We start from the raw sequence: 26805 nt of genomic DNA, 5'->3' as shown, positions 1-26805 counted from the left end.
TATTGGACTACCTGGTACTTGTATATATTGTAAAGAACTGTCTGTAGATCGCGCCTGTACCGATAGAAAAATCTACGATCTCCAGGTCGTTGATTTCGTCGTCCATCGCGAGCTGGATAAAGTACATTCATCAAAAATCTTGAGAATATCGCATCTTGTAAACGGTGACGAACTCTAACGTATGATTCCTGACTAATGGTAGTCTGTAGTTAACAGTCACAGGCGTTGATGATCCCTGCAACATTGTTGAAAGTGTTTGGGGTTGTATCGATTCGTTTGATCCCGGAATCGGCATTGTTATTTCATAGAGTGGGACTTGCGCGGTACCCTCGTTTCGGACACAGTCGCGATTCGATCCACTCGAAGCACACTTGTATGAATTACACACCGAACTCGTCAAATTATTCGAATAAAAACGATGGACCGTGGTGAAACGAACGGTATACATATTTCGAGAGTGAAAGTTTAAACACGAGCATTATCATTCAGAGAAAGAGAAGTACGTATGCTTCGACATTACGTTCGGTAAGTTGCAATTAAACTGCGGATTTTTATGCATTTATAAGTAATTCGAAGAAACTACATATTTTTGCGACGGCACGAAGATGCATCGTCGCGCGACAATGCGAAGATGATTCATTCAGACATTCGACATAAAATGCATTCGGTACGTTTGTAACGATTTTATTTTGCATAAAGATCCGTGATCTAGTTATAATCTAGAGCCATTACACGAAACGATAATGCTCCGTCCGACTATTTCAATTACAAATTTCATTTTCCAACTCGTAAACACCAATTGTAATTTTATTTCCCACTTGATGTCGGTGCTCTGAATAATAGAGGGCACGAAGGTACGAGTAGAAATAAAGGTTTACGAGGGTGCTCGCGGAGAACCGTAATAGCATCGCCACGGTCGAATTACCCGGGGATCTCAACGCCTATGACGCTCGTTCGTGGATCGTTCGAGAGACGTAGAATTGCGTAGAATAGGAAATTCGTTTTTCGCAACGGTAGCCGTCTACGTGATCTCATTAACCCGCATCTCTGGTACTGTTCAGGCAAAGTGGACGAGAAAGCGACGCAGCTGCACGCGATAGCCTCGCTGAAGGCGTTGCTGGACGCCACCAGGCCGCACAACGGCGCCGCGACGTCGACCGCTGCCCATTACTCCGGCGCTGCATCGAAAGAGACCACTCTCCAGCTGCAACAAGGCTCCCAGGGCACCACGACCACCACCACGACGACGACCACCGCTGGCACCACCGCTGGCATCCAGGAACTCCCCAACGGTGGTATAGCAGCTGGTCTCGACGCGGGCCTCGAATCGGTAATTCTCAGATAAGACGAATGCCTCGTTCCCCTCGATCCTCCCTAATCCCAATTATTGCGGTATTATCGGCACTCCGGTTCTCTGCATGAACCTCCGTTTGCGAGAACTTGAAAGATGGAAAAGATAGACGCGGGGGTTGCAAGAAGAGGCCGGGTCATTTTAGACCCACGGTAAAATCCTTTACCCGTAAAATTACAGCCAAGAACCGCTCGTGATGTGACGCTGCACAGAGCGATATCGAAGTTCTTTTATTTTTATTCAAAACTAAACCACACTATTATTATTAGGTCTCGCCTTATTCTTCTGCTACTTAAATTAATACAAAGTTACAAATTTTGTGTGTGTGTGTGTATAATATATTGGAAGCAGATAATATGAAAGTATCGTCCTAAAAGTTCATGCCACTTCTGCTACTTGAATTAATATGTGAAACATACCCTTAAGCGTTCTAAGAAAGGTAATCTCTCACGTTTTATGATATCTACCTTTCTGACATAATCGTTATACAGTCACTATAAAATTTCTTTAGTGTTTGTTTAGTTATGGCACGACCTAATTACTGATATTATTTTCAAGAGAATCACACCTCGCGTGGAACTTCCTCTCGATCACAGCACTCGCGAATGCTGACTAAAACGTCTCGGTACTCGACCCCCGGTGATCTTTCTTGCTCCCTGTAATAGTCCCAAAGATAAGACGCTCTTAGCTTCTTCTCTCGGCAAATCTCTCAAGGCCTCCAATCAGGCGTCTCGAACGAGGCTAACCGTGAGGGAAGTTAGCGCCTTTCAGTTGCGAAAGGTCAAGTAGGAACGCGCTTAGACTACTGGTTACGGATAACTAGTGGAGTGCCCGACGTAATGGTACAAAGAACACGGATGCACCTTTCGGTTCCTCGGGAGTGTTTGCACGATTCGCGTAGACGCGCAAACGCAATCATCTTTGAGAGGGGTTAGAAGGCGATAAAGCGTCTGTACGACTTGGCTCGCTTCTGCCCTATCAACTCGCGACGCCGGCACCCGCACTCGTGGGAAAGGTCATTCAAGGTCACTGAATGTCAGTTACGTGAAACAGCATCGATTACGGCACGGCGGTGTTTACTCTTAGACTCTATGCGGCCTATTTGCCTCGTGCGAGATCCAAGATAATTATAAATAATGGTGGAAATCGTATTCTTAGCCATACTGACACGTTCGCTTGCTCGTTGGTCGGATCATATCTCGGCAAAGAAATCTAGTGGTGACTCGATGCAAAATGTTATTACCAGACCGCGAATTTATTTGTGGAGTACAGTAATACGGAGAACATTCACAAAATTTTATGTAACGCGCGTAAGATTTATTCTATTAATATAATAGTGTAGGTGTCTAAACGAAAAATAAGGCACTGGGATTCGTACTCACGATCCTCGGATCCACAGTCGACCGCTTTACCTACAAGACCAATCCCGTACCCTACGTTTCGTGTTCTTATTTGACTCCTTATTGTTGGGTATGGGAAGCGCGGATACTACAATAGTATTAATATTTTGTTTTGCATAAGTGGATATGAGTTTATGTTGCGTTTAGTTTATTCACTTCTATTATTGTAAATGCATCCAATCCGTAGTTGAACGATATTATTTCAAAAACTTTATCAAAGAATCATTTCTGCCATCATTTGTAATCGTCCTCGATATTTCGAGAATTTTTGACGCGTTCTTTATTGCGTTACATTACCGGTGCCAAGCAGGAGTAGCGGAGAAAGATTGACTGGTACGTTCGATCCGTACTTAATCCAGGCCCAGAACATCGAGCTCCAGTCAATCCTTCCTGGTGGCATAAAAGCCTCGAATCTCGAACTATTTCGGTATCGACAGTCTCTGAGTGGCGTGCGAATGTAGTTAGCCACGTTCCTCGTTCGCGCCAACTCCGAACTCGCGACGGTAGCCGCAATGCCGACGAAACGTCGCTCTGAATTTCGAACGTAGACTCCTGGTTCCAGGGAAGCCTCTGTTAACGACGGTGAACGATTTCCAAAATTATTGTATCTCGTTTAACATCCCTATTTCGAGTACGTGTCGAGGCTTTGAAAAGTTTCCACAGGAACGTGAGGACCTACAATTCGTTAGGATTTTGAAATTTTCACCAATTTTGGGATGTAAATATAGGAAGTGGCAACTAGCGCCGATAATGAAACCACCGTTCCACCGTTGAGGGTGCTGATCGCAAACTCGAGATTACTTTTATCGCGTCGACGAGCGTTCTTGAAAATTGCTGCTAGGATTAAATATTATTCAGACTCTCGAAGACTACATACTCGAACGTTTATCGTGGCATTTATTTTCGTGACTTCGTTTAAATTCGTTACCTTTGATGCTTAACTTTCGGGAATTAATTTTTTTAGTTCCTCGGTGAAAAACACTGTCGCCCCTATACGGGTTATATTAATTCACCTCCTCGATATTTTCTACCATCGTTTGAACAACACCTAAACGAAGTTTGAATTTAGTCGGCCAAGAATAGTGGGAGAGAAATCGCAAGCACGCGGAATCCTTATATTATTAATAACGAGAGGAGACAGTCGCGGAAATACGTCCCGTATTCTTGGAAGGATTCGCGGAACACTGGATCGTAATTTGAATTCGTTTCCTGTCGCAACGGCCCCAGGCTCTGCCACGGCTACGGAATCCGGTCGTTTTCTGATTTCGTTTCCCCGCGGGCCGTTCTAAAATAACTGCAGTCGCTGTTGTCGTATTCGACGCCCGGGTCAATTATCGTCTATCGATTGGAGTCGAACACCACCGGTCCAGTGAATCGACTCTCGTGATTCTTCCCCGCCCGAAGAATGCTGGTTCGGTGGATTTTTCACGATACTTCTCTGTGACTCGAGGCACTCTTTCGTTCCATCGTTCTATAAAAAAGAAAACGAATTTTCAATATGATCGTAAATCGGAGTAAAAAAATGAGTCGAAGGATAAATTGCAAACATCCCGTTACTCTCCTAATTCGGCGCTTCAGTCGTTCCCCTTTAAACGGCATTAAATTATTACCGATATAAATGCTCCTATAGCTATTAATCTCTCGACTTTTGACACGTATCATTCGGGCACGGATAATGATTTCTAACAGTGCATTATTCATTGGTTAATGATCTGTCGGCGATCCGTACATTATGATATTAAAATATATCCGTTACTTTCTAATATATAGTATAATATATAGTTTCTATATAATTAAAAAGCGATAATGGATTCGAGGACCGATGGTGTATCCAATTTTAATGTATGCAAAGTATCATAACGTTTGAGCTATATTTCGCGGTTCGCGTACCGTGTATAGTATAATACGTAGAAAATTATAAAAGATTGCGCGATATATTACGTTCAGCATTTACGCAACGCACAGACACGTTATTATTTCGATCGCACGTTTTTGTTCGAATAAAATTCTGTTCATCTCTCCGGCTTGTGCTCGCCAGACTGGACATTTTTCTTGCCCCGTAGTAGATCAGTTGTCGCTCAACGTTGAAAACGTAACGAGCCGTATCGTCGAGTTCACGTTGCTCGACGCCTCCTATCTGAAACACCGTCCGTCGGGGCGCAGACAGTGATAGATATTTGATGATTCGTCTCCGACGTGCCGCGCGATAGGAAAAATGGGGCGACGGACTTCTTATTTTCCGGCCAGTCGATCCCTGACAAACGATCTTCGGCGAACGTTCACTTTAATCGCGACTAGTTTAGCGCGAAAAAATAATAATCGCAAGCTCGAACTTAAATCGAAATTTACGCGCGACCTATCGATACGAAGGATGCCGACTGTATATCCAGACAGGAATTTTACATGTCTCCGATCTGACGTGGCCTGCCACGTGTACTCTGCGATAATGACGGAACGTTTGGAAATTGGGTCATCTTCCTCACAGACGTCCCTCGGCCTGAAAACAAGGCAATCGCGAAGAGTGGCTTTTTCCCGCCCCTCCCAAGACTTTCGTTTTTGAATCATTCGGCGTCAGAGTTGGCCAGACCTAAGAGCTTTCCCCTTAATATCTTCTCCAGCATCTCTATGTTTCGTCGATGAAACTTTTTCCTCCTTTTATACCCGTCGATCTCTCTTTCGTGCCACTTAGCGTTTCGTAAAATATCCTAGAAAATCTCGACCGAGGAAGCTCTACGTTTTCACGGTCGTCTCGTTCGGTTTGAAAGATCGATGCCATCCGTTCGGGATGACGGGGAAACTCGGTAGTATTTTTGGGAATTAATGGTTCCTTGGTACGGGTGATTTTCGACAATTCGATCAAAATTTCTGTTAATTGCGTAGAATGTTTCGTCTGAAATGAAACATCCGTTGACGTTATATGAACGTCCTTATATTGTTGAAAGATCCAGAATTTTCTTGCGAGTTCGGAGGGTAGAACGATCTAGGATAATCGTACTGGGTAGACAGTGGTAATCCGAGAAGAAACTACGTAGATTCGATTTTCGCGATTGAAGAATTAACAGCGGGGAGCTTTCCGGCGATATTAGCTGCTGGTTTGAGCGCGGATCGCGTGGGATTCTCGAACCTCTTTGTCCTAAATGAGTGAGAAGGCCTTTTCATTTTGAATGCATCGCGAATCTGGGTCAATTCTGGCTACACCCGGCGTCGGTGCGCTGCACATTGCCTATTTCAGTCCCTCTTTTACCCTCGGATAATCGAAGCAAAGTCTCCAGCCGATGGCTTTTCCGCCCGAGTTCCGCGTTTTCTAGCACGGCCCTTACCGCCCTCAAGGTCGCGTGTTCTCCATCGATTCCTCTCTCCTCGTCATCGATCTCAATCTCTAGCACATCCTCTCCGCTTCTACCACTCTTGAAACGTTATCGAATCCACTACCGCCACTCCTCTGTTCCATCGAATAGAATAACATTGATCAAATAAAGAACTCGGAGAATATAAATTCGTTGGCGAATCGAGCTGTTCGTTACCTGTAATAATTCTCCCAAGTCTGGTAGAAGTGGCTCGAGTCGAATATCTGTGAAAATATAAGATTCCATGGTACACCGGAAAGATCTGAAATTCTTAAAGCAACTATTCGATTGCGCTCTATTTTGCAAAACTCGACACTCTTATTGTGAGATTGTGTACATGTAGTTCCGAAAATTTAGAATCATCTGTATCGTATCAGTGATCTGTAGGGTGTCCGAAAAATGTTGAAGGTCCTTGAAAGGGGCGGTTCGGTGGGTGATTTGAAACAACTCTTTCCTTAGCCAAAACGTTGTCCGAGGTTTCGTTAAGGAGATATTAACAGAAAACCTCGATTAACCAGAGCTTCCGCAGTAGTGTAGGGTACGCGTTAGACAGCCACAGTAGCATAGGCTTCGGACAACATTTTCGCCAAGGAAAAAGTAGTTTCAAATCACCGACCGAACCACCCCTTTCAAGGACCTCCAACATTAGGACCTCCAACCTGGATATTAGTCTCGCAAGTTTAAACTACATCCATACGAACTTGATTACTGAAAATACTTGTTTCTTCATAATAATTTATCATCCGCTTTAAACCTCTGTCCATCATCTTACATCTTCGTCCAATTTAGAAAATAAACACGTCGAGAGCAGTCGGAGACACTCACTCACGGTTACAAACAGTAAATTTTCGTCTTCATTTTCGCCGCAAGTCCCGGTTTACACCACGCGAGACTAAGGTGCTCCCGTCGTCGAGGATTGTACGACTCTCGGCAGTGGAAAAGCCGATTTCTGGTCAGGCATCGGCGCGCGAAACAACAGCGCGATGTGTCGCGTCGGTGGTGTTCGTGCGAGCGAGGAAAATTATCGGTGTGCGCGCTGTACCGCCTCGTGTGTTCCGCAGCAATTATCCCGGCGAAACGATTTCCAGCTAGAAGACTCAAACACCTACGGAGGCTATTGTGCCGCGGTTAGCCGAGGATGAACAAGGGGTTGCTTTGCGCCTTTGCCCGCGACCCGCGGTTTTTAGAGGCCCCGACCTCCACCGCACAGGAGCCGTTATTGTATTTCCCAAACAATAAGCGGCTGGCCCGGGTGTATCGCGGATGATAAAACTCCGCCCTCGCTTAATTCCGTCCCCGGAGGATTCACTCGACGGATTAAGCGAACCTGTTAATTACAGGCGGATCTCGGTTAGTCCTGGTCGAAAGGAAACCGAGTATCTTTTTCCGATCGGATTCATTCCTTGCGTCGTTGGGCTGTGTAGGTCTTGTTTAGAAAAAAAAAAATATATTTTAAAAGGGAAGCGTCATTTCGTTTACCCCAAGGGAAAGAAAACTAAAAAATTAGGTCTACCGGAAAGTTTTGTCCGTTTCGGTTGCAACGAGTTCCAACAAGTATGCGCATATTCGTTATGTGCATATACAAATGCATATACAAATTGCAATCACGCTGGCAAGATGTCACAAATAATGATAAAAATTGTATTATTCAATGAAATTTATTCAAGGTACGAGCAATTTATTATTTTCTTTTATTTGAAAAACGGACAGAACTTTCCGGTAGACCTGATATAAGAACAACCCTAAAAGTATGTGATCTGTTTGCAGAGAACAGTGTCTGACTAGAACCGCATTTACTGTTACAGGGAGAGGAGGATGAACCTCCAGAGGCCTTGGACATGGGCTGGCCCAGCAGTCCCAGGAAGAGACTAACTTACATTTTGGTAGCGCCGATCCTCTTCCCTCTGTGGTTGACGTTACCGGACACGAGGACACCCAGAGGTAAGTACAAGCCGAATCCGCGACAGAAAAAGGTGGTTCCATTAAAATCGGGTCTGAAGATTTATCGACTAACTCGCGAGTCTTGGCGAGCGTGTCTGACCGTGGCCCACCGTTTCCACTTGCTATTTTATATACGCCCATTCGAAACCTCTAGCTAGATCAGAATTTTCCTCGTCCCTGATACAGTACTTACCACTTCGAGCATCGTTTTCACGTCTTTATCCAAGCGAAAATCTGAAATATAACCGTAATACATGTCTGACCTTTGGGGGATTACATATTCCAGCTTCAACGCGTCGTAACTAACTGTTTTGCGTCCGCGAAGCCTTCGATGGAAAATTGCGTCGTATTTTGAATCTAGTTTTGACATCCTACGCGTGCCCTTTGCCTTGATCTCCGCTAATATAAAGGTTATCCGCGGATAGCGTGTAACCTTTAGTTTATTGGACAACCGTTCCGTCAACGCAATTATTCGCTCCGCGAGACCTGTTGTTTCCCCAACGGATCATCGCGATCGCAAGGAAAACATCCGAATGGACGCTGGACAAAAATGAACAAGTTCCCGTACACTCGCGCGAGGTTAATTTCTCCGAGTAATCCCGCTCCCGCAAATCTACGACACGTGTAGAAGCGAATGCGATTCGTACGGTCCGGTTGGCGTGTTGCATTAACAAGAATCTACCGCTGGAACAATTTGAATATGGAACGTAATCTTTGCAGCCGACTAACCGACTAACTGCTCTGGCCACGACGGACCAGCTAAATTACGGTGAAAATCGCTGTGGGTGTGTAATGGGAATTTGGAAGATACTTAAGGGAATTGGGGACGGTATCGGGTCGGACGAGTCAGCCTTTGCGAGGTATGCGATGGATTAAATTCGACTCCGAGTGTAATACCGCAATGACACAGAGGGGAAATATATTTTTTATCAATTTTGCGAAAACAGCAATTCGTGATAGAATAATAGAATCGGAAAGTCCATTACCCGTACTCCGATACCCTTCGAACGGTATGCGAAAATTTCATTTTTGTGTTCGAGGCATTTGAAACGAAATGCTCGCGTTTATAAATGGAAAGGGTGACGATATTCGCCGCTCGGTAATTATTTAATTTTGAAAGAAATTAAATTCGATTGGGCCTAGCTTTCCATTACTTCACGAGGCAATCCTGCGCATCAAGCGAAATTGATAACGCGTGAATTCACAGGACGTTTTACGACGTCGTAAATACAAGGTCGTTCTCAATGATGGAATTTAACGAGGCAATTAAACCGGCCCCTAAGATGCACGCGGAGGACACGCGCGCGTCTGTTATTCAAAACCGTTTCCCGGCCGCCATCAATCACGGACGTTGGTGCATTATCGCGGCCTATTAACGGCCTGCATTTCAACGGGACACAATGCCACCCGACGAAAGATGATATTGACACGCTAATTTCGAATCGACGACTGATTGTCGGCTGCCTGGCGCAGTCGGCCATTCAGCGCGCTCCCGTCGTTCGCTTTTCATTGTTGCAGGAAAATTGCGACACCGCCTCGCGCCCATTCGACGCTCGACACTGGCAAAAATTCACCTAGTCGCGAAAAATCGCCGCGATGAATCCCGTTGCGAGACAGTCGACCACCGTTTTCGATATAGCCGTTAAACAAACTTCGTTACGATTCACCCACGGGATTATTCCGCAACCATCGAATCGCCTTCCAACGTAACGAAAATATTCCGCCGTAATCATTCGGGCAACGTTGTACAAACATTTTTGGAAAACGTATAACCACGTTGGAAGGGAAACATTTCACGAACCTACCGAGGAATTTTGTATAAATTTACGGACATTGTTTTGGTGTGGTTCGAGCGACAAGGCTTTATGCCCGAAGTTTTATTTCTGTTATTAATCAGTGATTAATATTTTCAGTGCTCTGCGCGAGTATACTCGTCAAATTATTTTGTGTTTGTCGTGCGCAAGACGAATTAAATAGCATTAGCTTATTGTTAACGAGTCAATGAGTTAACTCGTCTTGCTCACAACAAGAACAAAATCGATTGACGAGTATACTCGCGCAGAGCACCGAAAAGGTTAATAATCACGCTAGATGCACAGAGAATTATAGCGGTAGGTTTACAGCGAAGGTGACAATGAAATTACCGACACTGATTTTATCGATGATTTTTATTGGTTATTGATGTCTGAAGACTTATGGCCCGTCGTTGCGGCAGGTATACATATAGCAAGGCGTAAAGAAAATTAACGGCTTAGACTTTTATCGACGACTTTATTGGTCGTCGGTGTCCAAAGACTCATGACCTATCGTTATAGCAAAATTTATAGCTGCCGTGGTGAAACTAAGGTGTAAACAAGTTTAACGGCCCGCGATGCACAGAGAATTTACCTAAGAATTTACCGACAAATATTTACACGTTGCTGGCAAGATCGAATTTTGAACATTTCTTTTATTGCGTGTGTTCGTCTTATATTCGGCCAACGAATCACCTTCCAGTTATTCCGCAATAAATTAGGGAACGCCTCGTAGAAACGAATGATTAATAGGAGTCTCGATGTAACGCCCAATGTCAGGTTGATAATTGACGGTCGCTTTACGAGCTCGCCCCGATGAAAGGCTCCCGTTTCTAGGGGCGCGATGGAAAGTTTTTCGTTCGTCCCGAAAGGGAGTTAAAGCCGAACGAACGAAACCCGAAGTCGGGGCTCCAGAAACTCACGAATTCGCGGTTTACTTTTTCCGTGTTGCTCGCGGTTTCGGCAATCTACCAGCTCGCCGATCGTTTCACGGCTCCGTTCCTCTCCTAATTGCGTTTCCGTCCTTTCTTTGTATCGACTTTGACATGGCTATTCGATTAAATCTTGGCAAGAGGAATAGTCTCGTACGTTCTGATATTTCGGATCTAATGAAAATATATTTTTGAAAGACAGAGAATAAATTAGTATTTTTCTTGACATTTCGGAATAGTTGAAGAACAGAATACGATTGAAATACGAGTTCAGGTATATACCTAACGATTTAGGTTTCGGGGACAAGGGGCGCTCTGCGAAAAGCTGATCGATGGAAATAAGATTCGAATCCCGATCTTTCGCTTCGTGGACGACTGCTCTGACCGATTCCGCCCTCGGACTCCTTTTCTCTATGAATCTGATATCCAAATGATTGCGTTCTATTCGAGAAAGCAGTATCGGTCTCCCCTTTTCGCCGGCTCGAGTGGAAATGTATCCAAAGACCTCCCCTTTGATGCTTCCGTCGCTGTTTATAGCTAGTAGAAAGGGTCAGACATATATCAGACCGGAGTAACCGTATATCGAGGTGTGCCACGCCCAAAACTATCTATCGCCGTAATCTAATTCGAGAGGCAGGCTATCCGCGATTACATAGGATAGTCCGACAGGTATACGAACTCTCCTAGCTCGGCAATATTAAAATTAACTACATTTATTCCTTTTTTTATTACTAAATAAATTCTTTCTTTCTATCACTTCAATTTTGTCTACTCGTTTATCCGTACACTAGGCGTCGCGACGTATTTAAAGATCTTTTTAAAAATTCTGTAAGTAGATCCAGAAGAGCAGAATTTTTCGGGAGAGTTCTTACATCGGGATGTCTCTAGATCCTCGAGCGTTCAGCACGTCCCAAACATGCATTCATTGCGTCCTAATAGACTCGATCTTTCCAGAAAAAAGAATGAATAGCTTGCCAAGAATCCCAAAAAATCCCGCGAATCCCAAATACGCCGAGAACCGAGGGGAACAGGAAATCCAATTGGGAGGAAATCCTCCGTCCATCGTCGCGCCTGGCGAAAGTGTCTCGAACGAAGGGGACCTGAGATATCCGATCCATTTGTTTTCCAGGGAAGAAGCTCTTCGCGGTGACGTTCATCGGGTCGATCTTCTGGATAGCGGCGTACTCGTACCTGATGGTCTGGTGGGCGAACGTGGCCGGCGACACGGTTCGTATACCGCCGGAAGTGATGGGCCTGACGTTCCTCGCCGCAGGCACCAGCATCCCTGACTTGATCACCAGCGTGATCGTCGCGCGAAAAGGATTCGGCGACATGGCCGTATCGAGCTCCGTTGGCAGCAACATCTTCGACGTGACCGTTGGGTAAGCTATACAAGCTAGACTGCTACAGATTTTCGACGTTACATATTTCGATCAGTACAGGTTACTAATACGCGGAGCGAAGGTTTGCTCGAAGGTTCAAAAGTCAAAGAAAAAGTCAGAGGTAGTGTATCGAGAGAGATGTAACTGTTGTGCCATCAGGCGATTTTTAAAGGATTTTGGAATATGGTGGGTTTCGGAGCGTTTAAAGAATTGGAATTCATCGGTGTTCGACGACGAGTCGAATGATCGTAACTCCAGCGATGTGCTCTCAACAATGACTTTATTTAAAGTGTGCTCGGAACTGTCTTTTACAAGGTGTTATTGTTTTTATAGTCTTTGTTGGCAATCGGACATGACGAAATATGGTCATGTTGCCAGGCGCGAGTGCTGCAAGCTTGCAGTCCTCGCGTCAAAGTATGTCGCTGATTTCGGACATTCTTGACCGAGCATAATCGGGTCGTTACTCGATTAGCGATGGTCGATCATATGTTGCAATAATCGGGTGTCAGGGCACAACATAACGAATGAATCATTTTTTCTTCAATGTTTGGGACGCCTGTGGGATGGGATTGCCTGTGTACTATTTTTATTCCTCGTCGTAGACGAAGACTTGTAATTTTTAAACAATCTTCGCAGTCGAGCAGAAACAAACATCCTTTCAGACTCGTGGCTCGTTACAGTCATCTCCGGCACGCTGTATTTTGGTCCTACGTTATTCTAAGTTCATTTTTGTTTTTCTCGTTTGAAGCGAAGCTCGAAAAAGCATCTGTCCGTGAAGTTTCGCACGTCACTGTGCACAGAGACGATATCCCAGCGTCAGGTTCGAGTCCCTACGATCGCAAGGGACCCCATCCGGCACAAAGGAGCGTCGCCTTTGTGCTTCGTTTCGGAGTTTCGACCGGGAAAAGCTTTTGCCGTACACGGAACACCGGCTTCGCAGGAAATAAGAGACGTTGGGAAGGGAGGACGCGATAGTTTGATAGGTTTCGGTTCCCCGTCGTCGTTCCCCTGCGATTTCTAATCGACCGTGAAACGTTAACTCCCTCTAAAGTTTCGTCGTCGATAAAAAGTCAACATTTACGTCTAAATAAGTCATTTCTTTGGTTTCACGAGCGATTTTCGATCGTTCGTTCATCTGTTACGATCCATAAACGCTTCGCAACTGTGTCGTGTCTTATCAAAACTTCCGTTTTCGACCGATAACTATTACACTGTCTAAGCATTTTGTCGAACAGACGATTCCACCGTTTGTCTTATTCAGCGTTATCGTGTTTGTGGAAATTATGAAAATGATTGCTTATATACAAGTTAGGTAATCGGCATTTTAATCTTATAAATCTTCATATTTTCGTTAAAGACCAGAATTAAAATACAGATTAGATTAAGTCGTCCACACTTGTACATGATTTTCTTCATTTCAACAATTTGAGCGAAAACCCGTATTAATATGCAGGCTATTCCACTAAAGATTAAGTATCCCGTATTTTAATTTTCATAATTTTAACAATCTTTTTTTTTTTTTTAAATCCTGGATTAGAACGTAGGTTACCAACATACATATTAAGTAGCCCGCATTCTCGTTTGTATAATTTTCGACGGAATTTTCATAATTTCCACGATTCTCTAAAACCAGACGCTGAACGATGACACGAGTATCAAAGATTTTCGCGACTGCTCTTTCTACATTTTTTACTAGAAAAAAAAAAACAATTACATACAACCGCTTCATTTCATTATATAGTCGAAAAATGTTGAAACACGGGAACAACGCCATAAATACGGAAATGGTCGAAATGTCTCTTTACGAAAAATACTCGAATCGAAAACGTAAAAATGAAAAAAAAAAAAAGAAATAGGCGAAAATAAATGTAAAAAGCGTTTAGCGAGGGGAAAAGTTTTGAAAAAGTGTCGTGGAACGTTATGAAAGGAATAGCAGGTTCGATGGGAAAATGCATAAAGCAAAACGATGGCTCGGTCGTGTCAATCGGAGGGGACTAATCCGAACAATAAAACCAGGAACGTCGTTTCCCTTGGTCCGGCGAGAGATAATTCATCGGTATTTGTTTTCTCCGCAGTCCTATGTAGGTCGCGTATGGATTTACGCGGCTCGGTTATAAGCGGCCATCGCGTCGCGGTTATCGAGGGCATCGGTTATAGCGATTTTCACGCGAGACACACAATCTGCCGGCCGTATACGTGCTCCTGGAAGCTTGTCGCTAATGCACACGAAACTAGATACGTTTAAGGAAAGCCTCTCATCTCCCGCGAGATCGATTTGCCCTCCTTCGAACAATAGCTTCCGTTTCGAACTATTTCGAGCGAAAACTATCGAGTCATGCCTCGATCAGATAGCTTTTTAATTAGGTATTTTATTTCCCATCGAACGCACGATTTTCGAGTGAATCGAAACTGGATTTGTTCGGTTGGTTTTGTACCCTCGCGTTACATATATTCAGTTACATCCGAAGAATAACCTAAGGTACGACCCAAGGAAGACGTTCGCATGAAAGTATTCATGCGCTCGATGAATATTCCATTGCTCGCAAGACCTACATTCCGTGTCATTATCTAAATACTATTTCGTTAGGTCAACTTCCCAGCATTTCTCAACACAAATTCTACGAGTCATCCTCGAAAGTGTTTCTATTCGTACATTCAAACTCGAACCTCCTACATTACACGTTCAAGATTCCCACAAATATCCTTTTGTTTCGCGTGCAATTACACACTTGGACACGTTGAATGCCACATCATCCACGCGCATGACTGGCAGTGCTTTTCACCGAAGAACTAAACACAATCAATTCCGAATGTTCAGTATCAAAGAAAATAAACTTGAATGAAATTCTTGAATTTCCATGAGGTTAGAAAAATAAATACCACAATAAGCGTTTTATTACGTGGATTCCGATAGTCTAGACATTTTCAAGAGTATCAGTCTGTCAGTGTACGTGGCAATTTTTGTTACGAAAATGCTTCGAGCAAAGCTGTTCCAGTAGAGAGAGATGAACGTCGATGGCACGAAGGGAATCAGAGGAATATTCGCAGTCAGTGGGACATCCCCGTGAGAAAAGGATCCACGCGTGGCTCCGTGATCGCCTTCGATGGATCATCTTTGGAAAATGAGTCGCGTCTGGTACGGAATGTTTGCTATTTCGCGCGGCAACGATATAATAGTGCAGGCTGGCTGGGACGGCGACGGAGAACGAATGGCGTACGCCATTACAGAGAAATAGCGAGAATACTTCAATGGACCGGCGCAACGACCAATTCTGCACGTCTCCTCCTCTTGGTGAAATTCCAATTTATACGTTTCTCGCGGCCGTTCGAATCCAGCTTGGTACAATAACTGGCGACCGGGCATTCGGTTCCCACTCACGCCAGCCTCTCGAGCGATTCGGTCGCGGTGTTATTCGGGTCGAGGGAGTCCACCGTTCGAGAATTCGAAAAATCTCCGAAGATTTAATAGCCTTTAAAGAATCCCAAAAGGACTTGAAAACTTTCGAAACTCCGATAAGCCCCGAGACGGTCGAGCTTCTTAACTTAATCGCCCCGAATTTCAATGTTCCTTGGCTGGCCCGAATATGGACGTTTAACATCCTCCAAGGTGTCCATGGAAGGGTGCACGAGGCACCTTCGAGGAACAAATTGGAACAAAACTTCGGGAAACTATGCTGACACGTTTTGGTTCCGATGCCCTGTACAGACTGTCTCGAAATAAGCTACTCGGTCGGGACCGGCGAGTTTCTTATTTCGAGGGTGGTATCCTATTTGGCTTGACTTTGTTCCCGAGCGAGACGAGGATGAACCCGTAGATGAAACAGGGTGTTCGGTGTAGCGACAAACTATCAAGTGATCGCTCGAGCACGAGTGTCATTCTTTGGAGAAGGATAAAACGTAACATGCTTTCTCATTTTAGCAATAGTAATATAGAATTCTTTTCGGACCTCTCACTCGCCTCAAGCAAAAAGGCGGGAATAGCGAGTTTCTTATTTCGAGACGATACTGTATCAGCCATTTAATTAATCGCGACGTTTGTCCAAAATTCCTCAGGACTCCAAATGAAATAACCAAAAGAAAAGTAGAAATAAGCTCCGCCCCCTCGTGGCTAGAAACGGAAACGGCGCCTAAGGACCTCAGCCGAGTGACCTTAAAAGAACAACTACAGAAAACACGTAAAACATGAGTATATGTAGTCTGGTTGAATTGCAAAAATAAAACGAGAAATGAATTTCAAAGTAAGGCTTGATAAACAAAAGGCAGAACAGAAGTGATCCAACGCGGTTATGAGCGAATGCTCAATACTACGAAATTCCTATTCCTAGACACTCACTCAGTGTATCATCGCTCGCTTCTATCTTTTTCGAGCACGTCATATTCTTTTATTCTATTTCCCACCTGATCAACGATTCGCGTCCCAAAAATTTGTCCCCAATTTTCGTCGTATCGAGGCTATCGGCGCCACGGTTACGAGGGCCCGACCCGTCGTTTACAATAACGACGAAACGATTGATTTAAGCAACCCAGCGACCTGTATCTATATTATCCAATTAAATACATTGTGGCCGCGTGCACGTTTCCGATATTTCCAATAGGGGCCGATAGCGAATCTGTCGGGAGGCCGTTTCTTTAGCCCCTTTCAAGAAGTAATCGTTCCCGACGTCGAGCAATTTCCGTTCGTCGAAGACGTCCCGACTTTTCGCGACGAGGGAGGGGGATCGATTGAAAGCCTCACGGAAACTTTGCGCGTAATCCGACACGCGAAAGGGAAAAAGCTCGCGATACCAGCTCTTATACTGCGTAAAAATTCTCTATTCAGAAACGTACCGACACGCCCGACTAATTGTCCTCGCTTTTAGCTTCTCACGCGGGGCGAAAGAACGACCGAACTGGCTACCAGTCAAACATACGTTCCGTTTGACCTTGTTTCTAAGTTATGGTCCTCGTACGGCTCCAATAATTCTTCCGTAATAACCTCCGTTTTCTGGCTAAATATTTCGCTCGCGGCGAGCGTTCTTAGTCGCGCGATCCCCTTAGGAAGCTGAATATAATTTCACCTGACCTTTGCCCTTCAGACTAAGTAGAATTTCGATTCATTCTATTCACTCGGGATCTTTGAGACTCCCGAACGAAGTTGATACGAGATTTAATAAAATTCTTGTTTTGACAAGCGTTCGTATATTTTTGATGCGGTGTAACGTTAATTCTTTCCGTATTGAAATGCGAATACGTGTACGGAGGTCTTTCGACGCGTTGAACATCGTCGTATAATTGGATTTTACGAGAAACTGTTTTAAGAGAGTGAAACCTAAAAAAATACTCTAAAGTGTCTCCGTCGAGCTTCATCCCAATCGCGATGCTCTTTCGGGCCATGAAATTTTTAGAACGAATTTCTCTTTTGTCACCGAGATAAGCAGATCCTTGGAGGTATTCGCGCGACCCAATGTCCGAAGCGATTGTCGCGAGGTTAATTTTTTTATCTCGGCTTTTCGCGATGATCTTCGCAAGCTCCGATGCGTCGCGTAACGAAGCGAGTTTCCGATTTCTCTGAAATAATTGGCGGACGTGTAGAGGACCGACGAGAATCAGCCGAGCATGTTCCCAGCGAGATGAGTGGCGGCTAACGAGAGATTCCGCTGGCTCAAAGTGACGTAATCTTATTACTCGCGCCTTAACCGCCCTCGGAAGAATAGCGCGTCGTCGCGAGCAATCTCTGCTCGACTCGACTAAAAACGTAAATTTACGTAATTGTCTATGAACCAGATCTTGGACGTTCTCAATCCTCCTCCTCGCGTTCGACGAGGCCACTCGAACATTTCTACTGTGATTAAATTTTGTTTACGGACCATTGGAGACTACGCAAGCAAATATTTATCGTTGTATTCATTTTCGTAACTATGTTGAAATTCAAAGTTATTCTCTTTGATACTTAACGTTCGGAATTAATTTTTGTTTAGTTCTTCGGTGAAAAGCACCGTCGCCCATTTCTGAGTGACACGACGATCAACGTGTTAAATCATAGGCGAGGTACCTCATGAATGCCAACGTTATACTTTAAAAAGTTCCAGAAAGGAATCAACCGCCACCCATAGATAAAATAAATATCTTATATTTACGAAAAACAAGACCAATTATGCCTAACAGTAACAACATTGACATCGCACAGAAATTGCGTAAATTACTTCGCTGGAAACGAGCACTATCGCGTTGATGAAACAATGTCGCGTCAAGATACAGATCTAAAGTGCGACTCGCGAAATTGGCCCTTGAATTCAACGAGAGAAACGCGGTAAAGCCCGGCCAAACATTTTACGCGCACGCTGTGTTTCCTCGAGAAAAATTTCCCTCGGCCAAAGGGAAGGCAACGGAGGCTGCGAGGGAGTAATTAGGCTAATTGACTTGATTAATTTAAACGTCTTCGTATTCGGCGCGCGCCGGGCCGCGGCGATAAATCTCGCCACGCTGGAATTACCGCTGAAAAATGGGACGATAACGAACTCCGCCGATAAATATGCGCCGGACAAATTAGAATATAGAGAATCCGAAGGACGAGAGAAGAATACGAGACGTCGCGTCGAGAATGAGATGGCTCGAAAGGCTCGAGTAAAAGAATAGACGCCCTGCTAACGAGCACCACCGGATAAAAGTGACAGAAATAAAAACGGTAATGCAAGCGAATGCATTTTACTCGCGAGAATGCACTCTGGTGCCCTTGGTGTATTCGCGTTTGCAAATAGGTGTAGTTCTGTGGAATGAAATTATGCTTGATACCTGTTTAATCGTGTTTAACGCTCATCTAAATTAAAAGAGAAGACGAGATGGCACCTTTAAATCTTTCCGGCTGTCAATCAGAATAAGTGGAGTGCAAATCTTTATGCATTTATACAGAAATGCAGTAACATACGTAAATAGATATTGAAAGATGACAAAATGAAACGCTTATTGTGTTATTTATATATATATATATATAACTTCAAATTTATTTCCTTCGACTTTCAGAATGAATTTTCTTCGTTCTTCGGTGAATAACATCGTCACTCATATAATGAGTGACGTGGCGATCAACGTGACGAATGAAAATTGTGAAAGTTTCATATTCGAAGACAATCCTTGCGCTGTTTTTTTTTTCCTCCACCGAAGGGTTAACTTTATGACTTATCTTTATTCTGGCCGTCGGTTTCCCGACGATCTCTGAACGCAGAGATTAAACGAAAACTGGGACGAGAGCTGGAAGAGCGCGCTCGAATAAATCGTCTCGCGAGAAGCGTCGCTTTACGACGCGGCGGCCCGTCGCGCATTATTTTCCTCTCCGACGCGTTCTAATCGTAATCCTCCGAGGTGCAATCGCGTCTTAGGAGAAATGTATGCGCGTTTTTACGCCGACTGGCAGCCGCAACGGAGCTACGAAGGAGACGCGAGCGTTCCTGCCGTCCCCTTCTTCGGGCAGCTTGCCAGCTGGCACCGGGACAACGGATGCGTGGAGCCGAATCGATCTTCGATCGAGTCGATTGCCGAACGGGGTGTGTCGCTGCCAGGAAATCGTGCGTGCTTGAACGCGAACGTCTGTGCAGGGCCGATTTTTTCCACTGATGTCTCTCTTCGTCGTTTAGAAGTTTAGAGTTTTCTGTGTCTATAAAAATATTAATACGCATAAACACCCAGTCTGATTCGCTGAGAAACAAATTACTTTTCTCTTTAGAGACGTCTTTTAATAGTATTGTTCCGCATTGGACGATGGCCTATGAGGTAGGAGACGTTCGAGTAAAAAATTCACCGTGTCGACGAGCGTTCGTACAGAGCTCGCGAGACCAGCAATTTGATTTTCTATTATTTCAAACTCTACGACTCGGGTTCCATTTATTTTTAATTCGCAACATGAGCTAGAAAGGAGACGTCTGAATTGGAAATTGCATCGGGGAGCTGGTAATTTTACATTGACCATCTGCGCGCGTGTGTGTCTACGTTCGCAGAGGATCGTTCCGGACTTGATCTCAATTCGTCGAATAAACTGTCGCGCTCGCACACACGCTCCCGTCCCTGCAAACACGACGCGCTACGAAACAGGGCGGGTCGAGGGTGTGCGTGGAACCGGAGTACGTTATTTCATTCGCGTCCGGAAAAATTCCGCCAGATGAAAAACGTAATTCCGCATTTATTCTGCTCTGGATACGGATATTCCCACGCAGCGATGGGACCAATCCAATTGCATATTCATTAATACGTATCAATTCCCAAGCATTGTGTATCGAACGGCTAGCGAGATAAATTGTCGTCGGTGTTGGTAACGTGCATTTGTTTACGTTTGTACGAGTACCGGGTAGAATTCGAGCACCAAGAATCGCCGAGATCGGACGATCAGATGTATTACAGCGGTCTACTTTTAGACCCGTGGATTATTCAAATTGGTCCCGACGTTTCCGTAGCGAGTATTCTAAAAATTCTCTAAAATTCTAGAAAACGATGGAAAATAAAGCGTTTGGAAAAACGTGCCTACAACAATTAAATAGAAATGTATTCTACTCGGCAAATATTATGATAGGAACGTTATCAGAGGGAAGTCGGAAGCATGAATTTCATACGAGCAACGTTGAAATTCGATTCGATTTTCCGTTTGCGTTTCTGTTCGCAGGCTTCCGGTACCGTGGTTGCTGTACGGCCTGATCTATGGAAAGCCCGTGGAGGTGAACTCGGTGGGCATGGTGTGCAGTATAGCGATCCTGTTCTGCATGCTGCTGTTCGTGATAATGAGCATCGCCTGCTTCAAGTGGCGGATGAACAAGGGCCTCGGGTTCACGATGTTCCTCCTCTACTTCGTGTTCGTCGCCGTCTCGCTGATGTTCGAGTACGAGTTTCTGGTCTGTCCAGCCTAGGATCCAGGGACGAGGAGCACGCGAACGAGAAAGAGGTCCAAACGACAGGACGGTGTAGATGGACGCACATTTACGGGTCTCGTCATCTCGTCATCATCATCGTCGTCGGCGAGTATTTCGGGCTCGACGAGTTTCGAATACGTTCCTCCTCGAATCGATCGGAGGAGGAGGAAACGCGCGACACGGTCAGCCTTCCCGAGAATTAGAACTGTCGAAAACCGTTGGCCCGCCATCCCCCGATCCCTTGTCCCTCATAGAACCTCGCCGAAAATCTCCCACGATCATCGATTCACCGATGATCGAAAAACGGCGTCGTCGACCACTGGTTACGGTATATAAAAACGAAGCGTTTTTTTTGTTCTAGTCGAAAAATACGTGTACATATTGTATAAACCTTGAAATACCTGAAACAAAATACTCGTCTCGTTAAGAATTATCGCGGCGACCGTTGCATCCTGTTCGATCAACGGGCCCGCCGGTTTATCTTAGACGCAGCGAGCGCGTCGGCCGATCGTGCCAACGATCGCGCGGAAAAAATCTTTGTATTTATCTAGGAGAGATCTCCCTCCACGATTCCGCCACTCCTTTTTATCTCCTCTTCTTCTTACTCTTCTTGTTGTTCTACTTCACCTTCTTCTTCTTCTACTAAAACTACTACTACTACTACTACTACTACTGTTACTTCTTCTTCTTCTTCTTCTATGACTACTGTTTCCTCTACGGTTTCCTCTAGCTCTAGTGTCTCTCGATGAAAGACAAACCGATCGTCGAACGCCACTCGTTAGATCCTCGCGCTCTCCAGGCACGATTAACGCTTGGGGTTCGATGTTAGGACGCTGGACAGACCTGGGTCACTCTTGACTCGCGAGAAAGTCTCGTTTTCAAATTCTTTCTTGTTAAACAGTATTCATCTCCGTATACATTTATTTATATCATGCGTATGCCGTGACCGGTATATGGAGAATTTATGTCCTTGCAATACGGAGTTTCCTTTATCGTTCGAGAAGCACTCTTGTCCAAATTTATATTTATCCCAGTCCTAACTGGAAATAGCGCGGGTGAAAGGTGACCCAGCCCCTCTGGCGAACAGTTGGACGATACCTCGAACGTTTTCTCTCGTTTCTTATCGAACTCTCGCTCGTCGACGTTCACGGGGTCTAACGAGGGTAGAAACGAGTTCCTCGATATCTCTCGACTTTGATCCGCGACTCGCCGAGCGGCGTTAGTCGAACTGCCAAAATCGTTTCGCGACGGGAACAACGCGTCTCGCCCAACCGTGTAAAAGTATACTGTATATACCCTCGGCTCGTCCCGCGATTTCTCGGCGAGCCGATCGCCGATCGCGATCGATCCATATCTTGGCACGATCCCATCCAACCGGCACGAATCGACGATGGACGGCCCAGGCCCGACCGCTCGCTGATTTCTCTCTCTAAAACAGAAATCTCTTTTCGCCTATAAATCGTAGAATCTAGCGACTTTACTCTGTCGTGCTCGCGAAATCTGCCTGGACGCGACTCGCCAATCGGCGATTCGCCTCGCAACGATCTCCTCGATCGACTTGCCGCGCTAGTGACGCGTTACTTCGAACGATTTTTATTTAAAGAGATACTCGAACCACGTCGACTCGCGAAATTCTCGGAATAATCTATCGCGCTCTGGTCATTCGAAACACTTTTTCGAAATGATCGTCGATTTCGGGAACAAGAGCGTGCCGATACATTTCCGTGCACCGATTAGAAATAAATCAAAACGACGCGGGCAACAAACCGAGCGGAGGCGAACGTAAATCTTCCTTAACGGAACGGAGAGTTCAAGTGGAATTCGGTTGGTATTTTTGATGAAATAAATCCAAGCGTCGCGGCCATCTCGCTTCGTTTTTCGCAACGGTTATATTTAAATTATCCGTTCATTCGGTTTACTCGATTTTCAATACAACCGGATTATCGTGTTACGGACGAACGGTGAATTCTCTGTCAAAATAAGTCTTTATTTGCGAAATGATTCTTTAATATACGAGGCAACCGGTTGTTTGCAGACCACTTCCGGCCCGCGAATGATTACTTTTTAGCGTTCGTTCGGGCACAAAAGCACACGAGGCCGTGCGTCCGTTTCGTTTTAATGAAAACTAACGAAAGGCAAGCAGAGTTAATTATTTCCAATAATCGTTCGAAGTAGACGTCGCTCGCGAACGTTGTTCTCGTTCAGCGCTGTCCACGAATGGTTTCGTCGCCCGTTTCTGCCTTGAAATTGCATCGTGTCGCAAACGTAAACGCGGGAATCGAAAAGCAGTGGACAGCCAACTAAATTCCGTTCCGCTGGACGTTCCAGAGATGGGTAGAATTCCATAGAGGTCTGCTTCCGTTTCATTTAAATGTAATCATTCGCGTGACTTGCGTTGTCTTTGCTTCGAAATATTATCTTTTATCCTTTGCGAGGAGTTTTGACGCGAATAATTTCGCTCGTCTCTGGACCGTCAACTTAGAATCGAAGTCGGTTAAGAACGAACCAGTCGATTGGCAGAGTCCGTCTGCACCCTGTGCTCGGAGCGGACGCGTCGATTCTGGTTACGAGACACGAAAACGAGGGTCGAACGCGATCTTTCCACGTTACGTTCGTGAAACGAGCCTCACCGACGCGGGTGCAAAAATTCTGTCCGTTTTTTGGATTGCTCGAAGCAATATACCTTGGCGTTTTTATCGCTACTATTATTCCCTGCTTTCTTACACGTAAAGAAGCGTTCGTGTCGCGAACGCAGTACGCGCGCCTCCGGATCCGAGCGCGATCGTTTTTAAACTCGATTACTCTACTATTCAGCAAACTAGTCTACGTAAGAGGCATGCGAATAAATCGAACCTTCCTAAGCGCGTAGAGAAACTAACGGAACACATGCTGGAGACGGAACGTCGTACCGACAGCTCCGATCGTATATACTCCTGCGTTGGGCAATATCTAATCCGTGATTATGATTACTCGCGTAATCAGCAGTCGGAGTTAACGATTCATGAATAATTTGTAATCAGTAATCAGGATTAACGGCTCATGAATAACGATTAATGAATAATTCGTGATCAGTAATCAGGATCAACGGTTGACATATAATTTGTAATCGTGGCTAACGATCGATGAATAATTTACAACGACGGTTAAAAAATGATTTCTAGTCAAGATTAGTATTCGCGATTAACTCCGGGGAATTGCGAATTACGATTCCGGAATTTGAAGAATGTTTCACGTTTACCGATTAATCCGACGATCGATTACGATGCCCAACTCTGACCACGTTTGAATCGAGCACCCGCGACGCTTGCTCCGCACCTCTTGATGGTAAATCGCGTTAGGATCGAGTCGCAGCGCGGCGTTCCGTTTCGAACGAAAGCTAGCGAAACACGAGAGCGTGGGATCACGGAGCGGGAATCCAATTGAACGATTTCGAGCTAGAAAAGGGAACCGAGGAAGGAGGTCACGCGATCTGGAATGAGAGATGGGCAACATTTCGTTCGAATAATAGATAACGAGTGCAACGAGAGTGGATATTGTTTATTCTGTACTGGTTATATAAAATTTGCGCACGAAACCGTTGTCCATCTCTGGCTGGAACGCGGAGATGGTTCCGTGATCCCTAGCCGAGGCCGATAATCACTAAGCTATTTTTTCGCTACCATTCTTTGGAGTTTTCGATGTCACGCTAAACGACACGCTATGGTGATACCGCTAGAAACGATGTTGAATTATTATTACGGATTATTATTACCATTATTATTATCATGACTACCATCGTTGTTACATGTACACGCGCAGAGAAACAGAGATTACGAGAGAGCGAACGAGAAGAGCGGGAGAGAAACGTGTACAGGTGCGAAAGTGCGTGTGAGAGAAGCGCGAGACAGAGACGGCGAAGAGAAAGTTGAACAAATTTTTAATTAACGTTAAAACAGATTCTGTATTATATATGAAATGTTTCAAAGTACGTTTTAAACGCGTAGAATATAATAATAGTTCTAACGTGATATCGATTAAGTCTAAGGGACACACGACGTGGCCGAGGAGAACGTTGATTCGCAAAAGTAAACTGTTCGACGAGAGGGACTAACTACGACAAACAAAAAAGTAAGCAAAAAAAAAAAAAAAATTAACAAGCAACGTGTCGCGTAATCCGGAAACCGCCTGAACGCCTAACAGCGGCCTAGCTTTTTACTAAACCAGAAAAAAATAACCCAAAAAATAGAACAAAAAAAGAAACAAACACAAATGAAACGTCACGAGACGCGAGGAGCTGACGCGGAGAATCGAAACGAAGGAACACGAGGTGAACAAAAGCCAGCCGGGGGAAATCAACGAGGAGGAAGACAGGAAGAGGGACACGCGTGCTTGAGCCGATTCGACGACGAGATTGGTCTTCGCGCGTGCTTCGAACGTTTTACTGCACCTTTCTGTACTCTTGGCCAGTGTGCAAGGAAGGAAGCTCGCGATTCAGCAGGTTACACACCCTCTCGAGGCAGGGATGGGTAGAATTTTGCTCGAGAAATAGGCGAGAAAGTGTTCGAATCGGTAACGGATCGAAAGTAATTTCACGTATTACTTTTAATTGGAAATCTCGCCCATCTTCGCTGCGTCCGCTTCATCTTTTTCTTCAACACCAATTTCCGTCATGTTTTTTATACACCTCTGATACCGAGTTACACATTCTCGACGTGTTATTCTTGCTTTCCTTTTTACCCCGTACAAAAAGGGCCCGATTCCAGTAAACACATAAATAAATAAGAATTTTGTTCATCTCTGGCTTCCGGCGCGTGTGACCTGCGTTTGTCAACAGCGAACACCGTCCTCGAAGACCTGGTATACCGACCACCATCGTTGAAAAAATATTATCGCAGAGGGAGAAGAATTGACGTAACCGAGAAACCAGGATGCGATTGGTACAAGGGATTGAGGAGGAAACGTTGGCAGCAGGATTTCGAACGTCGAACGTCGCGTCAGAGTGTCAGCCGTTCGCCTTATCGTCTACCTACACTACTGCGAGGAATCTTCCAAGTGTCCTCGGAAGCAAACGACTGGACGTTCGTCGGGAAATAGGCCCTCGTTTCCCGATCGATCGAGCCAGCTTCCTGGAAGACGACGTGCCTGCCGCGATTACTATACACGCTTCTGATCGAGAGGCCGTTTTTCTCGACTGTGCAACCGATCGAACGCGACCAATCGAGGGCTACAAGCTACCGAGGAACTCGCACGAAACCAGGAACGTGCAAAATTTTATTCGAATGGACGACCAACTACTATGTTTTATTTGTACGCGGTGTAGTATCGCTACGCTTATTCGATCGATGAGTCGCGCAGCTAAATTTTTATTCTTTTATTCGAACCCGAATTCCTCGGATAAGAATTTTGCCCAGGCCTGGGCGAAACGAGAGACAGCAGAAATGGAAGCAAGACGGAAGAAGGTTCGACCGACCATGGAATTTCGAATCGAGCTAGTATAAAAAGCGTATAGAAGTTTAATCGAAGAAGGGAGGGGAGAAGAAACCATTAGCGAGACATAGCCGATAGGACCGTAGCGTTTCTTAATAGTTCTTGTAAAACGATAACGTGAAAGCAAGTAGCGAAAGATGCACAATACGATCTTCCCGAGGTATCGATCACCGATCAACATAAACGTTCTAACGAAAAATTGAAAAAAAGACAAACAAATACGGCGGCGCCCTTTTTTTGCGATCTAGTGTTTTTAGCACCACGCCGAGCAATAGAGAGAGAGAGAGAGAGAGAGAGAGAGAGAGAGAGAGAGAGAGAGA

The 26805-nt window shown here is 45.0% G+C and overlaps 1 protein-coding gene across 6 annotated transcripts in view; it reads left to right on the top strand.

Annotated features, from left to right (window-relative positions):
• The window catches only part of LOC128890712 (sodium/potassium/calcium exchanger Nckx30C), a 176222-nt gene that overhangs the window by 143745 nt on the left and 5672 nt on the right, over positions 1 to 26805 (top strand). For all 6 annotated transcript variants that reach the window (XM_054149463.1, XM_054149462.1, XM_054149460.1 and 3 more), the window contains 4 exons: positions 1062 to 1330; positions 7904 to 8039; positions 11894 to 12146; positions 20776 to 26805. The exon at positions 20776 to 26805 is cut by the window's right edge and continues 5672 nt beyond it. In XM_054149463.1, coding sequence (XP_054005438.1) covers positions 1062 to 1330; positions 7904 to 8039; positions 11894 to 12146; positions 20776 to 21016 — 899 coding nt within the window. In that variant the 3' untranslated portion in view covers positions 21017 to 26805. The remainder of the gene's footprint in view (positions 1 to 1061; positions 1331 to 7903; positions 8040 to 11893; positions 12147 to 20775) is intronic.

Source organism: Hylaeus anthracinus, unplaced genomic scaffold (genome assembly GCF_026225885.1).
Source record: "Hylaeus anthracinus isolate JK02 unplaced genomic scaffold, UHH_iyHylAnth1.0_haploid 12001, whole genome shotgun sequence".
Classification (NCBI taxonomy): Eukaryota; Metazoa; Arthropoda; class Insecta; order Hymenoptera; family Colletidae; genus Hylaeus; species Hylaeus anthracinus.
Note: the sequence above shows the minus strand (reverse complement) of the source record. Positions and strands in the feature narration are given on the sequence as shown.